Source organism: Lissotriton vulgaris, chromosome 3_1 (assembly GCF_964263255.1).
Source record: "Lissotriton vulgaris chromosome 3_1, aLisVul1.2, whole genome shotgun sequence".
Lineage (NCBI taxonomy): Eukaryota > Metazoa > Chordata > Amphibia > Caudata > Salamandridae > Lissotriton > Lissotriton vulgaris.
The window spans coordinates 1,222,682,372-1,222,696,433 of NC_141689.1; the positions used below are offsets into that span (position 1 = coordinate 1,222,682,372).

The 14,062-nt window shown below is 43.0% G+C and overlaps 1 protein-coding gene across 2 annotated transcripts in view; it reads right to left on the reverse strand.

Annotated features, from left to right (window-relative positions):
- Nucleotides 1–2,822: 2,822 nt before the first annotated feature.
- The window catches only part of LOC147727681 (zinc finger and BTB domain-containing protein 5-like), a 142,650-nt gene continuing 131,410 nt past the window's right edge, over nt 2,823–14,062 (reverse strand). For both annotated transcript variants that reach the window (XM_086961685.1, XM_086961684.1), the window contains one exon: nt 2,823–6,120. In XM_086961685.1, coding sequence (XP_086817811.1) covers nt 4,095–6,116 — 2,022 coding nt within the window. In that variant the 5' untranslated portion in view covers nt 6,117–6,120 and the 3' untranslated portion in view covers nt 2,823–4,094. The remainder of the gene's footprint in view (nt 6,121–14,062) is intronic.

A 14,062-nucleotide genomic window follows, 5' to 3' on the forward strand; every position in this document is an offset into this window, starting at 1 on the left:
GAAATACAGGCCCTTCAAAATGGAGGGGATACATTGTCTGAGAGATTTGTTACAGGATTTAGATTGGATGGTGAAGATAGATTTAAAAGACGCAAAATTCACCATACCAATGGCAAAGGAGAGTCAGGTTTTTTTCAGGTTCAGATAGGAAAATCAGTTCTTTCAGTTCCAGTGTCTACCATTTGGATGGTCAGCTGCGCCATGGTGCTTCACAAAGGTGATACGAGCAGTAGTAGGTTATTTAAGGAGAGAGGAATGAGATTGATAATTTATCTAGACGATATTTTATTGATGGATCAGAATGCAATTGAATGTGATGATGAGTTTATTAGAGAGTTTAGGTTTTGTGATAAACAAAGAGAAGTCAGTAATAATTCCCTCTCAGAGTTTGGAGTTTTCAGGATTTGAAGTGGACACAAAGAAATGTTGTTTGTGTTTACCGGAAAAGAAGGTAAAGAAAATAAAGCAGGTGGTTTTTTTCCAATGTCAAAAAAGGATTCAGTAAAGTTAAGAGAGTTGGCTTGTGTGATCGGACTTGTATCTTCTTCGATTCAGGCAGGTTTTCCAGGTCCACTTCACTACAGGTCGCTTCAGTGTCTGAAGACTCCAAGGTTGGCGGAAGGTTTTTGGTACGGAGACATGGTTCATTTGAACAGGGAGGTGAAAAAGGAGTTGCTCTGATGGAAGGAGAACTTGGATGCATGGAACGGAAAGGTTATTTTTGAGAGCCAACCGATTTTTTGGGGGAGAGCGATGCAAGTAACTCAGGTTGAGGAACTTCTTTCTTGACAAAGAAGACAGGGGGTGGTGTGCATGGTCATTGGAAGGGACGTTGGAACATATAAATTGTTTTGAAATGCAGTCAGGCTTGTAAACATGGCAGAGTTTTCGCAAAGATTTGATCGGGAGATCTGTTCTTTTGCGTATGGACAATGTGACAGCGGTAACTTATGTGAAGAAGAATTTTTGATTCTCTGTCAGATTGGGTGGTAGAGAATGCTTTTGGGTTAAATGGCTTGTAATTGCCTGCAACACGACACTCTCCGCCGTGGGATGTTGTGATAGGAAGTCCAGATCTCCAGGAGCAGGCATGTCCTGCCTCGCTACCGGTCTATTGCCTGGAGGATAAGATCCTGGTTTGGACAACGTGCACATCAGAACGTCAGTTACAGCCTTGTGAAAGGGGAGTAGAGGCTTCAAAGTGGATGGTGCAGGGTTAAGTACCTCTGTCAGGAGAGTAGTCTTGACTTCTTTGGTCGGCAGAACAAGGTCTCCAGCTGCCCTCCAGAGTCCTGTCGCGAAAGAGATTGACTTGACACTTCAGTAGCCATAGTGGAATTCAGTGAGGAGAGACCAATGTCTGGGGAGGTGTTCAGACCACTGGCATCCTGGAGATCATCAAAAATATTCTCCTCCTCTATATAGGTTATCATCCTCAATAGTACCCAATTCATAATGTGGGCATAGTTCAGTTCAGAATGGGCATATGGTCTAGGTCTCGGAGGTGGAGCATAGGTCTCTAAAACCCTACAATACAATCTGTGCCCCTTCCAGCATTTGGGACATCAAGATAAGCATTGATACATTGCGGCAGCAAACGCAGCATCAGGCACAGCACTGAATGTGGGACTGTGTTGATGGCATTGGTCCCAGATTCCACAGAGCCCAAATCTGTGCCACCACAAATGTGGTCCATGGATACTTTCAGCTGTTGTGGCATCGCAATACGTTCGGGTTGGGACCAAAGCGGGAGTATCATTGGAATCGGTTCCGACTGGGGGTAACAGGGACAACTTTGTTGCCCAGATGTGCACAGGCCCTTGCACAACTCAAGGTTGTGGGAGTGGCGGGACGAAGTAGACCCATACCTTGATTTTTTATTCTTCTTGTGGGACTTCCTTAAATTACCTGAGGCCCATGACCTTGATGATGACCGGTCAAAAGAAATGACTTGGGAACATCGGGCCCACAAACGAGAGTTCCACACCTCCAAATTCAACCTTTAGAGCTCTTTCAACCTCCTGAGTTCGCTGATGGCACGTTTGGCCCCTCACTCGCAGACTACCTTCTTGTTCATCTTGTCACAGCACGGACACGACGCAGAGTTGTGTTGAGAGCCAAGGCATGATAAACAGACGTAGCGAGTGTCCGTCACCAACATCTGTTGGTGACAGTCAAGACATGGTTTTAAACCATGTCGTTTTAGGAATTGCCACTGTCTACACACTTAGAGAATGAAACAAATCCCTGTAGAGAGACAGAATTCGATAAACTCGGTGTTGGCAAGTGTGGAAAGAAAGGACCCCCCGACGTCATGTCTGGACCGGACAGAACTAACATGGAGTCAAATGACGCTAACTGTAGAAGAAAGAGGTAATGGATTCAAAAGTTTCCAGATCTACGCTGGCACCTGCGGTCATTCACAAGGTGAGGAATCTGGTTAAAAGTCTCCATAAGAAAGGTCCTGCCCCTTGGTGCATGGCCACTGATTAGCCAATCACTATCGAACTAGTCTCAGAGACCAGCCTTTTGGATGGGAACCCTTAACGTATGATCAATAGGAGTTTGATGTGGTTTCCCCTTCAATCAGCAATGACTTGTGATTACTAAAAAGATATAAAACTCTTAAAACTGCATCTCATTCAGGGCATCAAACATTCTGCACCACTGCACATAGTCACAAATCATGCACTTGAAAACAATGAGCAATAAAGAACAGACGCAAAACTGTGAATGGGGTGCATAGCCAAATATCAAATATAAAAACTTGAACAGATAATGACCATGTTCTAACGGAAACACAGTGAAAAAAGACTAATGCATTTGTCATACTTTTTTAAAGGTATTTTTATACATATATATATGTACATATATATATATTCTCAAACACAACGTGGTTAAAATACTGCTAAGTAAAACAAATACAAAAACATAACTTGACTGGTCACACAAAACAACCTTTACAGAAAAAAACAATGTCACCACCACACATAAAATCCTGGCGTTTCCAACAATGCAAATTATGTACACCTAACAGTGCAATCCCAACCCATCCTAAACTTGTTGTAAGCACCATTATTACAGTCTATTTCTGAAGATCAGTCAAAAAAAAATTTGAACCCTTAAAACAGTTGTAATATTTATTGTACTTTTAAGTAGTTTAAGGTAGACAGTATGTCTTGTTCAAGTTAAGTATACTAACAACAAAGAGGGATTTGCCCCCTAAGTACACATCAGATGTGCCATTTGCTAGTGCCACAGTGGGGGTTCTCACACCGGCGATGGCTGAATGGAGAAAAGGAATGGACTGGAGTGCAGCACAAGAGGAACCCATCTACATGGCATGAGGCTGCCCTCGTACACATGAACAAATATGGGGTAAATGGCTGGACCACTATGGACTGCGGGCTTTACATAAATTATCCTGCATGTATTCCTCTGCAGGATGTCTAACTGTGAGCAAGGGTATTGGCAATGTCATTGTTTACTTTATATACAAATTTGAAATCAATAAACTTGGTTATCAAAAAAAGTGCTGGCTCTTCCACTTTTGTCACACCACTTACAAAATGACCCACAGTTTCACCTGAAACTTTAAGAATGATAGTTTTTTTCCCATCAAATTGGAAATATAAGTGTTTTACTACACCTGTAGGGGTAGCCCAACCCTCTGCTCTCCCCTCACCCTCCACTCCCTCCAAACCGATGGAAATTCTGCAGCAAACTTAGTTTGGTTAAATAGAACCAAGATCTTTTACAGGCAGTGTTGAACATTATTCTAGCAACCCGTGATTGACAAGCGAAGTTCATTCCCATCAATGTATCTACTCTCTGAAAATAATAAATCCTGCTTTGAAAACAGTTACTCTGGAAGGGGAAAGAAAAAGTGGGTCCACCGGTAGGAGTGTTAAGCTGATGTTTGAACCCTAAAAGAACTATCAGCTTGATCAAAGACACATACTATTTTACTATTCACCAGGTCAATTCCATTGATTAAATTTTAAACGTAGACCACATTCAAAAATCTTTTTTGTGTCAAAGTTCAATTAAATGGCCTTGGCACCACTTTTTTGTTCTCGGGAAGGCAGACAAAATTAAAGCAAAGTGCTGGGAAGGTTATTGCTCTGCCACCTGAGACACGTTGTTTTGGAATGTTTGTACAAATGGCTGGACTGGCTGAATCGTTTCCCACATTTCAGGCAGGCATAGGGTTTCTCCCCGGTGTGCACACGGATGTGCTTCTTGCAGTCTGTTAAGGTCAAGAAAGTCTTGCAACATATTTTACATGCATATTTACGAGCGCCTTCCACAACTAAGACATTGTGCTCAGATAAGGCCTTTTTGCATTTTGAAAGAACATCAGCAGACGCCCTAGTCAACTGTGGGGGGCCTTGCTGTGACGAGTGTGCATTTTCAAAGGAAGATGTCCCATTCATGTTAGATGCACTGTCCTGTATTTGACCACCTCTAACAGATGTCACAACGGGCATTTTGGGTGCAATACGGCGATATCCAGGAAAATTGTTGCTTCCCATCCTACCAGAGCCCATCATCATTGACCTAGACAAAGAGTGGAGTCCCAAGCCAGATCTTGGATAGTCCATTCCAAACTGTTCTGCTGCTCGGTAACCCAAAGACTGTGCACATGGAAGGCCCATTATATCCTGCATTGGTCGAACAAAATGAGAGTCAGAGGAGTCGTTGAAGGGGCTGTCCATGTGAGACATTGCAGACGCTGAATGTCCACTATTGGGCCCAGATTCTGGGCTCATCAAGTATGGCGCATCTGCATCCAACCTGCAATCGCTAGTTGTGTTCGGAATGTTGTCATCATTGTTTGGATTAGTGCTATAGTTGACACTTCTGCTTTTGCTCAAAAAGTTGGAGATGCTGAATGGTGACTTATGTTCTAGATTGTTGGATACCTCCAACATATGAATGTCCCCCACCCGGTCCGTACTAGACTGTGGGTCAGAAAAACTGCGGTCACTGCTTTCAGGGCTCAGTTCAATCTTTTCTGTGCTTGCCACTCCCCCTTCAACTTCAACAGGTTCACTTCCTTCTGCTTGGGATGTTACATCACTAACTTCATCCTGAGGCTCCGGAGAGCTCAAGGGCTCCGACTTGACAATGACTCTCATATGTTCTTTCTCATTCAGCCCGATCACTGCATTTTCATTCTGGAAGACATTTTTTTCACAGGCTGAGTCCTGATCGTAGCTGGTTTCTGCTTGAGCTGTTTGGGTTGCCATTGTCAACTGAGACAAGTTCCCTCCGACATTATCTGACTGGCTGGGCACTTGGGAGTCCTCTTGTGTGTTGAAAGACTGGTCAAACATGATAGTGTTATCCTCATGAGTGTCTGCTATGGTATCAGATTTTGAATCCTCCACAATTTTTAGAGCATCTTGTGAAAAAAAATCATTGCGGGAATGAACTAAAGACTGACTATTCTCTTGAGTGACATCTGAAATGATGGAGTCCTCAATGGAGGCCCTCATGCGCTGCCTGGCCCTCTCTTCAGAGGATTGTTTTCGTTTGTGAAGACGACGTATGGGAAAAGTAGCTCGCTGCTCCACGCCACTGCTCCGCATGGATAAACTCATTGGATTGGAATGTTCCTCTGTGCTCTGGCTGGAATTTAGAGCAGAGCTTACTATACTTAGGCCGAGCTGCTGTAGCATGAACGATCTCTGCATGCGGGCATTTTGCTCCTGAACTCTGTCACTAGGAGGAGACAGAGGCAATGTTCTTGTGGTAAGATAGTGCTTACAGGCCTTTACAACAGAATTCAAATGCAAGTGAGAGGCAGACAGCAAGACATCCATCACATTGCTCTCCCCAAGCATGAGTGTTGAGGTGTACATCATGTCAATCAAGGCAGCAAAAGCTTCAGCAGTCACCACTTCACTGTCCAGTTGGATCATGTTCATTGACTGATCGCCTTCTGCTACACTAAACAAGGCCCGGAAATGTGTGCTGCATGCTGCCAGCACCGACCGATGAGCTTTGAAATGTCTGTTGCCCACAACGATGACACAGTCACATAGCTGCCCATGAAGTCTCTGATAGTTAAGCTGCTGGAAAATCTGGTCAAAATGTCCCGGGAAATCCATAATCCTATTAGAAGAAAGATGAAAAAAAAAAAGTAAGAGCTCAATGAAGCAATTGCTTTTTTATACAACGGTCATTCAGCATTTAAAGACTAACCAAATCAAACCCACGTCAGTAAAGACATTTAAAATTCAAAAAATGTTCAGATTTTGATAAAGTGATTAGATAACACATTTCAAATAAAGCGATAGATTCCAGTCATATCCTCGGTCCTCCCCGCACATTATTCAGAAATGTTCCACTCTGAATGCATTTTGCAGCCAAAATATGCAAATATATTTTAAATAATTTTGCACGTATATATTCTAGAAAACTTGGCAAGAGTAGTATATAATGAGAGCACAATAAAAGCTTGATGGATGAAAGGGCAAAATCGCTACTGTCCTAGATGTACAATAGTTAATCTGTAGTCGAAGTAATTGTCAAGCAAAAAGTCGGTCCTTCACAATTTTAAGGAAATGTGAAACGAAACACAGGAGCTGATTGAAGTGAGAAATTCAATACCTAGCCACAAATCATTTTCTACGGGTAATACAACTGTTTAGTAATTAAAGAGGAAATAAGACATTAAGCTACTTAATTCATGAGGATTTGTATTACCGGTTTCTTAACTAAATCAAAAGCATCAATAATTTATAATGTCCTAAGTGATTTTGGCAATGCGGTCAGGATAAACTAAGGTTCTGCTCCCTGGAAAATGGCCCTAAGATGTATGTGTGATGCATGAATGTCACTGGTATAATTCTGGCTATAATGCTAAAAGGGGACACACATCTTATTGCACATTTTCCCCAATTCATCCTGTGTGAATCAGTAACAAAAAATGGAACAAGACAATTCTGCCACATTTATAAGAAAGTAGCAAATTCAACAAACTGAGATTACCATGAGAGGTTGCACATAAAATTAGAACTCCCGAAGAGCTCCATGCTAGCGACATCAGCGCAGTAATTTAGTAAAATCTGGACATGATATTAGGTTATTCCATACAAAGAGTGCTAACACCTTTTTTTTAATTAAGCACCACCGATTGCATTACTGTATTTCTGAAATGCGTGTTAGCGAGTCAAACTAGAGCACAAGTAGAAAGATTGTGTATGAAGTATTTCTAAATGGCACCTGCCTCCTTGCCATTACTATTACAAACAGCAATTTGCAGAGAGAATATTATAACACAGTGAAATTGAAAAGAGAGAAAACTACCTTTAGGAAATCAATGGCTACAATGCAGAGATAAGAAATTCAAAGCAAGGGGTGAAAAAGTTACTTACCTTCAGTAACATTTTTTCTGGTGCATACTATACATTTCCATAGATTAATCCCATTATTTCTTTCTTTATTTATTTATTATAAGTTTTGTATAGCGCTAGCTGGACCCGGGGGTATCGGAGCGCTTCACATTATGACTAGCCCAGGTGCTATAGTGGATCCAGAACTCTTTCTCTCTCGTAATGGCTCTCCAGCGAGGTTTGCGCAGGAAGTGACTACACCTGACATCATACAGCACAACCTGGTGCACTGGCATCATTTTCAACATTTTTCCGGCCTCAACTAAGGTAGATGGACATGAACAGAATATTCTGTGTCCTGGACCTTACTATGAAAGGCTCTTCCTCAGAAGAGAAGGGGGAGGGTGCTGGGGAATTTGCGAGAAGGTGTAGTATTCACCACAAATATTATCAAAGGTGTCAGACCTGCCATACGTAGGGTGGTCTTCCCCTAAACATTTTTTTTACCTCCACATTTTGCTGCATCTTTTTGTTGGTCTTGGGACTCTGAGCACTTTACCACTGCTAATCAGGCTAAAGTGCATTTGCTTCTTCCCTAAACATGTGTGTAATTGGTATATACCGGATTGACATATTTAATTTACTTGCAAGACCCTTGTAAAGGGGTATACCATATACCCAGGGCCTGGAAGTTAAATGCTACTGGCTGGTTGCAGCACTGATTGCGCCACCCACAGAAGTAGCCTTTCAAACTGGTCTCAGGGCTGCCACTGCAGGGCCTGTGTGTGCTGTTAACTGTCCCTTCGACGTGGTATATAAAACTATTTGCCAAGGCTTAAATTCCTCTTTTATTACAACTAAGTCACCCCTAAGATAGGCCCTAGGTAGCCCTAAGGATAGGTTGCTATGTAAGTAAAATGTAGGACATATACTGTTATGTTTTGCATGTCCTAGTAGTGACAAACAGCCTATTTATTTATTTTTACTACTGTGAGGCCTACCCCTCTTACAGATTAGCATTGGGAATTCCCTTATACCTTTTTTACGTGGTAATTCCTGATCAGAGGGTAGCTTTTTCATGTTTTACATCTTTGGGTTGAATGATAAATCCTTCTTACTGGTAAAGTCAGACCTGACCTTAATGTTTTAGAAATGCCTCTTTTAGAAAGTGAAATAAGTGCCAGTACTGGAAGTATTTTTCTTTCTCAATAACCATACACTAATTGACGGAAAACAAAAAGTGACGTAGCCTACGTTTTTTGTCTGAATCAATCAAATTGGGATTAGTATTTATTCAAAAACAACATCTTTAACTGCAATTTTTTATGCTTTTTTCATTTTTCATATGATTGCAACATATTATTGCAACTACACTCTTATGGCTAGGAAAAACGGGTCCCCGCTTTTCCTAGCCATAAGAGTATAGTAACATCAACATTGAACATAATTAAAAAAATATAAAGTGGTGAAATATAATGTTCTATGGCATTGTAAAAAGAATTATGAAAAATTGAATCATTGTAAACATATTGGATGTGTATGGTGAATGTGCAGAGTGGGTGTGAGTGAAGGTGAACAAATCCGGACAGTGGTATGTGTGAGAGTGCATTGTATGCTTTTGAATTTGTACATATGTGTTTTAAATGTTGCAATAATATGAAAAATGCATAAAAAATTGCAGTTAAAGATGTTTTCTTTTTTAATAAATACTAATCCCAATTTGATTAATTCAGACAAAAAAAGTAGTCTACGTCACTTTTTGTTTTCCGTCAATTAGTGTATGGTTATTGGGAAAGAAAAATACTTCCAGTACTGGCACTTATTTTGTTATTTAGTTATTAAAGGCTCTGCCTTACTGTTGGGAGCCTGAGCCCAGTGGTGGTGTTGATGATCTTTAGAAAGTGGCCATTTCTCTGCAGTTACTTATCTATGTGCCTGACAGCATGTCTCCAATGCACATCTGGGCTGGGCTGGGTGACCGCTACATTTAGGCATTCCCTCTAGACAGCCAGAACACCGAACATTCATCTGCATCTACATTCCGATGGGTCTTCCTGGGCAGGGAGGAATGGGATGGGCGGGCATTTCAATAGGTAGTGTCCTGCCCACACAGATGGTGTTGATCATCCCCCCACAGATAGCCTAGCAGACAGGACTGGGTTGTAAGGGATCCTTGTGCTCTTCAGAGGGCTCATTTGAAGTCACCCCTACTTAAAAAGGCACTTTTTGGCAGAAGTACTGGGGCCCCTGCAGATCAGACACTTTTTGGACTTCTAACTAGATACCGCTGGCTCTACGACATTGCCAGAAGGACTGCTGTGCTACCAGGAGGGACTGCCACTCTGCTAGCTGCTTGTTGAGTTGCAGGAGGGATGCCACTTTGCTATCAGCCTTATTGTGCTGGCCTGCTGCCTGCTAGCTTTGTGCTGTGCTGACCTAATGTGTTCTCCAAGAGCTTGCTGGCTTCCCTCCTGTTCTTGAAGTCTCAGGGCCATCAAACACTTTGTTTCAGAAAGATTGAGCGCTTCACTCTACAAAGGTCTAGCATTTGCTTTTGACATGCACATTCCGACCAGACCGAGCGGTTCTCTCTAGGTCCAGCATTTGCTTTTGACCTTCAATTTCAAGTTACACCGATCCATGCCATCCATGCCAATCAAGATACCAGTCTCTGTGTTCTAGCCATGGAAGGCTTCCAGCGCAGATCCCAGCATTGCCCTGGTGACCAGAGATTACCCGGTTACGTCGCATTGGACCAGCCCACCCCCGTCAATAGAGGGATAGAGGGCACGCTGTACACAGACATCGGTGCTCATCATTCCCTAGAAGGGAGGACCCTGCCGAGAGCGAGATTGCAGCATCTGGGCCACTTGTGTTTTGGTTGTGCCTCTAAGTCTGTTCCAAAGCTTCCACTACTCCAGCCCTAGCCCAGGTACCGTTTGGTGCAAGGTCCCACTTTGAGCCCTGAGTGCCTAAATCCTCTGGTCCCGCGTGAACCCTGAAAGCCACACATGGTGCTTTATTGAGCACTATCTGGCCCCACACATGCAAGGAAGTAAAACCTTAAACTACCCATATTATATATTATCATTAGTGCGGCTAGCACTGTGTTTATTTTAATGACTGGAAAGTATTCATAACTTAACCCCTTGGCCGCGGCAGTAATTCCGCTGGGAGGGGGGGGGGGGGGACCACGGCACCGCCATGCTCGTGACGGAACCACGCCGCCATGAGCCACAGGCGAGCTGTGCTCATGACGGCATGGTTCCGTCACGACTCCGCCCACTCACTAATTCGCCCGCACAGGCGGGAAATCAGTGCCACGTGGGCGGAGCGGCCGCAGAATGACGGACCCACGCCATCATGAGCACACGCCACCCGTGGCTCATGAAGGTGTGGTTCCATCATGAGCAGGGAAGAGGTTAAGCCGTACGCATTGGATTTTTGTCGTTTTGGCCTTAATGTGTTTAGAACATAACAAACTGCAGGAACTGTGGCTGAGCCTGAAGTGGCAGTGTCTTTTGTTCCCAGGGTAAGCGATAGTCCACTTAAGAATAATCCTGGTGGCATGGATATAAGATGTGGACTTCCTGGTTCAGTGGATATTGTTGCTCTTGCAGGGTAAGGACAGACCGTCCTTTGTTCGCATTTAAAAGAGGAAGAAACATCAAGGACTTGTAAGCTCATACCTCAAAGACGTGCCAGCATCAGACACAAGTTTTCTTTTGATGTTGCCACCACTACAAGGACATTTTAAATGCGGACGTTGCAAAGCCTGCAAGTTCACTGTTGAGCAAAAGGAATTTGTACACAATGGCAAGAACATCTAACTTACACCATCATACAAATTGTAACACCCAGGACGTAATCTATTTAATCAAGTGCCCCTGTCAAAAAGTATATGTAGGGCAGACGAAATCGGAAATAAAGACACATATTCTATAACACTGTTCACGCATTCGCTGTAAGGTGCAGGGTTCCCCGCTAGTTGACCACAACAGTGAGAAACAACACTCTAGCAACAACCTGGAATGGTGGATACTTGCTAAGGCACTACCAAATCCCAGAGGTGGTTCACCATCTGCAACCATGAACCTACGAAAATGCAAATGGATTAATTTGCTTGACTCTGTAAATGGGGGAATGAACGAGCAGGAAGAGATTTCTAGACAGATCTCTCTGCTCAGTATGACTTAGGCAGGTATTTTTGTAACAGGGACCTGTTATTATTCATCACTTGAACAAAATATAAATGAATTAAGATTCCAGATTATGTAATGTATACCATTACAAAACATGAACATGTAAATAATACATACAGAGAACAAATAATACAGACAGAGAGTAAGAATAAATAAACAACTTTGTGATGTAGATCCACATAGTAATTTACAGACAATACTTTTGCGTCTCCACTGCATCTTGAAATAAAATACTTATCAGTGATGTCGTCCCAGGTACTATATAATACTTTAACAGACGATACAAATCTATACACTGTTCCCGGCACTACCAGCAGATGTTGGGGCGTTGTATACGACGCTTTAGGGTAGCGAATTCTGACATTATCAGGACATTCTGGGGTTTCATATTAGATGGTTTATGGTAGTAAGAGTAGTAAACTTTATCGCCCGGGCGCACTCAGTTACATATTATGTACGCGACGGGCGCAATAGTAACCCTATCACAGGTGTTGATGATCACTGAGCGAGCGGGCTGTATAAAACTTGCCTTCTGCAACGAGGCGGCGTATTACTGGCAGTCACAAGGACGACACGTTACCTCGCACGCCGCTCGTAAGAACTACAGGTATGTCGTCATGGGGACATTCTTTCCCGATTACCGTTAGCAAAAATAGGGACATTTCGAATCTAGTACCGAGTGGGTATTAACTTTAATTCATGCATTCTTATTCGTTCAGGTTCGCCGTACTTGGGAACCATACAACGAAGCAGCACTGTGACGGTTACACAGCACTGTCACTGCTGACCCAGATTTTTATAATATAGGACTCCATTGACCCGATGGGGCGGAGCCAGTATTGATGCAGGTATGAAATGCACGACTGTTTCTTTAACAGTGAGTGACTCGATCCAAAAAATGTAATTTATCTAAAACCAAATTTTTTTTTTTATATTTCATCATAGAGCAACATACGAGTAAAGACCATATAACAAGTTTGCCTTTGGGACTTAAGATATACCCACGATTGTGAAATATGAAATCCGTTTCATGAGATCAGCCCTTTGAGGAAACTATTTATTTATTTATTTATTTATTTATTAATGACATTTGTAGAGCGCGTACAATTACCCGTGGGCGTCTCGGCGCTAAAATGCAATGATGTCTCTCCATGATCAGATTGTACAGAGGCTTGATTTACTGATTAAATAACCATGTTTTCAGTTTTTTTCTAAACTGAAGGAGTGAAGGGCTTGTTTTTATGTGGTTTGGTAGGGTATTCCAGAGTTTAGGGGCCGCAATTGAAAAGCGGCGGTCACCCCAAGAAGCTGTTCGGCTGCGTTGAACCACTAGTTGATTAAGTGAGGTAGATCGAAGTGTTCTAGGCGGGTTATAGGGAGTCAGTTGCTCTTTGAGGAAGCGGGGTCCTTGGTCCTGTAGTGTTTTATAGACTATGCACAATGATTTAAATTTTACCCTGTTATGGATGGTTAACCAGTGGTAGCTTTTCAGAGTGTCCGAAATAGGTGCAAATTTAGGTTTTTTTGACAGTACGCGTGCAGCAGCATTCTGCACGGTCTGTAGTTTTTTGGTAACTCTGTTTTGTGCATTGAGCAGAAGACCGTTACAGTAATCTAGCGATGTCAAAACCAGGGAGGTGACTAACGTTTTGGCTGCTGAGTCTGGTAGATAAGGTATGATTTTTCTTACCATTCTGAGCTTGAAATGGGCGTTGGCTGCCACCTTATTTGCATGGGCCATGAAATTAAGCTGGTCATCGAATGTTACTCCTAGGTTTCTGACTTTAACCGTGGGGCAGGGAGGTGTACCTAAGGCCGATGGCCACCAGGCTGCTGACCAGACTGGCGAAAGATTACCAAAGATAACCACCTCCGTTTTATCGGAGTTGAGCTTCAGGCAATTTTTTGCCATCCACTCACCGATAGCAATCATTCCACTTTGGAATCTCTCTGCCACCTTCTGTCCATCACCCTTTATGGCCAACACCAGTTGAGTGTCGTCGGCGTATGAGGTTAGGCTCATCCCATATGCTTTGATGACACTGGCAAGGTCCAACACGTATATATTAAATAGTGTCGGACTTAGGGATGAGCCTTGGGGAACCCCACACGGTAACGACAGATCAGCTGATTGGAAGGGGCCCAGTGTAACCGCCTGGGTTCTGTTGGCTAGGAAGGAGGCAAGTAGGTCCCTAGCAGTAATCTGAATACCCATCCTTTCGACACGGTCGACCAAGCAATGCTGTTCCTCCTTGATCGCGGATGACTCTGATGTCATCAGCTGCTTTAATGAGAGCGGTTTCCGTACCATGGTGTTTACGGAAACCGAACTGAGTGTCATCCAGCAAGTTGTGGCTTTCTATGTAAGCTGACAGCTGCTGATTCATAGCCTTTTCTGTAACTTTGGCTAGAAAAGGGAGGCTCGCTATGGGGCGGTAGTTTTTTAGTTGACCTTTATCTAGACCGGGCTTTTTGAGCAGGGGTTTGATCAGCGTGTTTTTTAATGAATCAGGATAA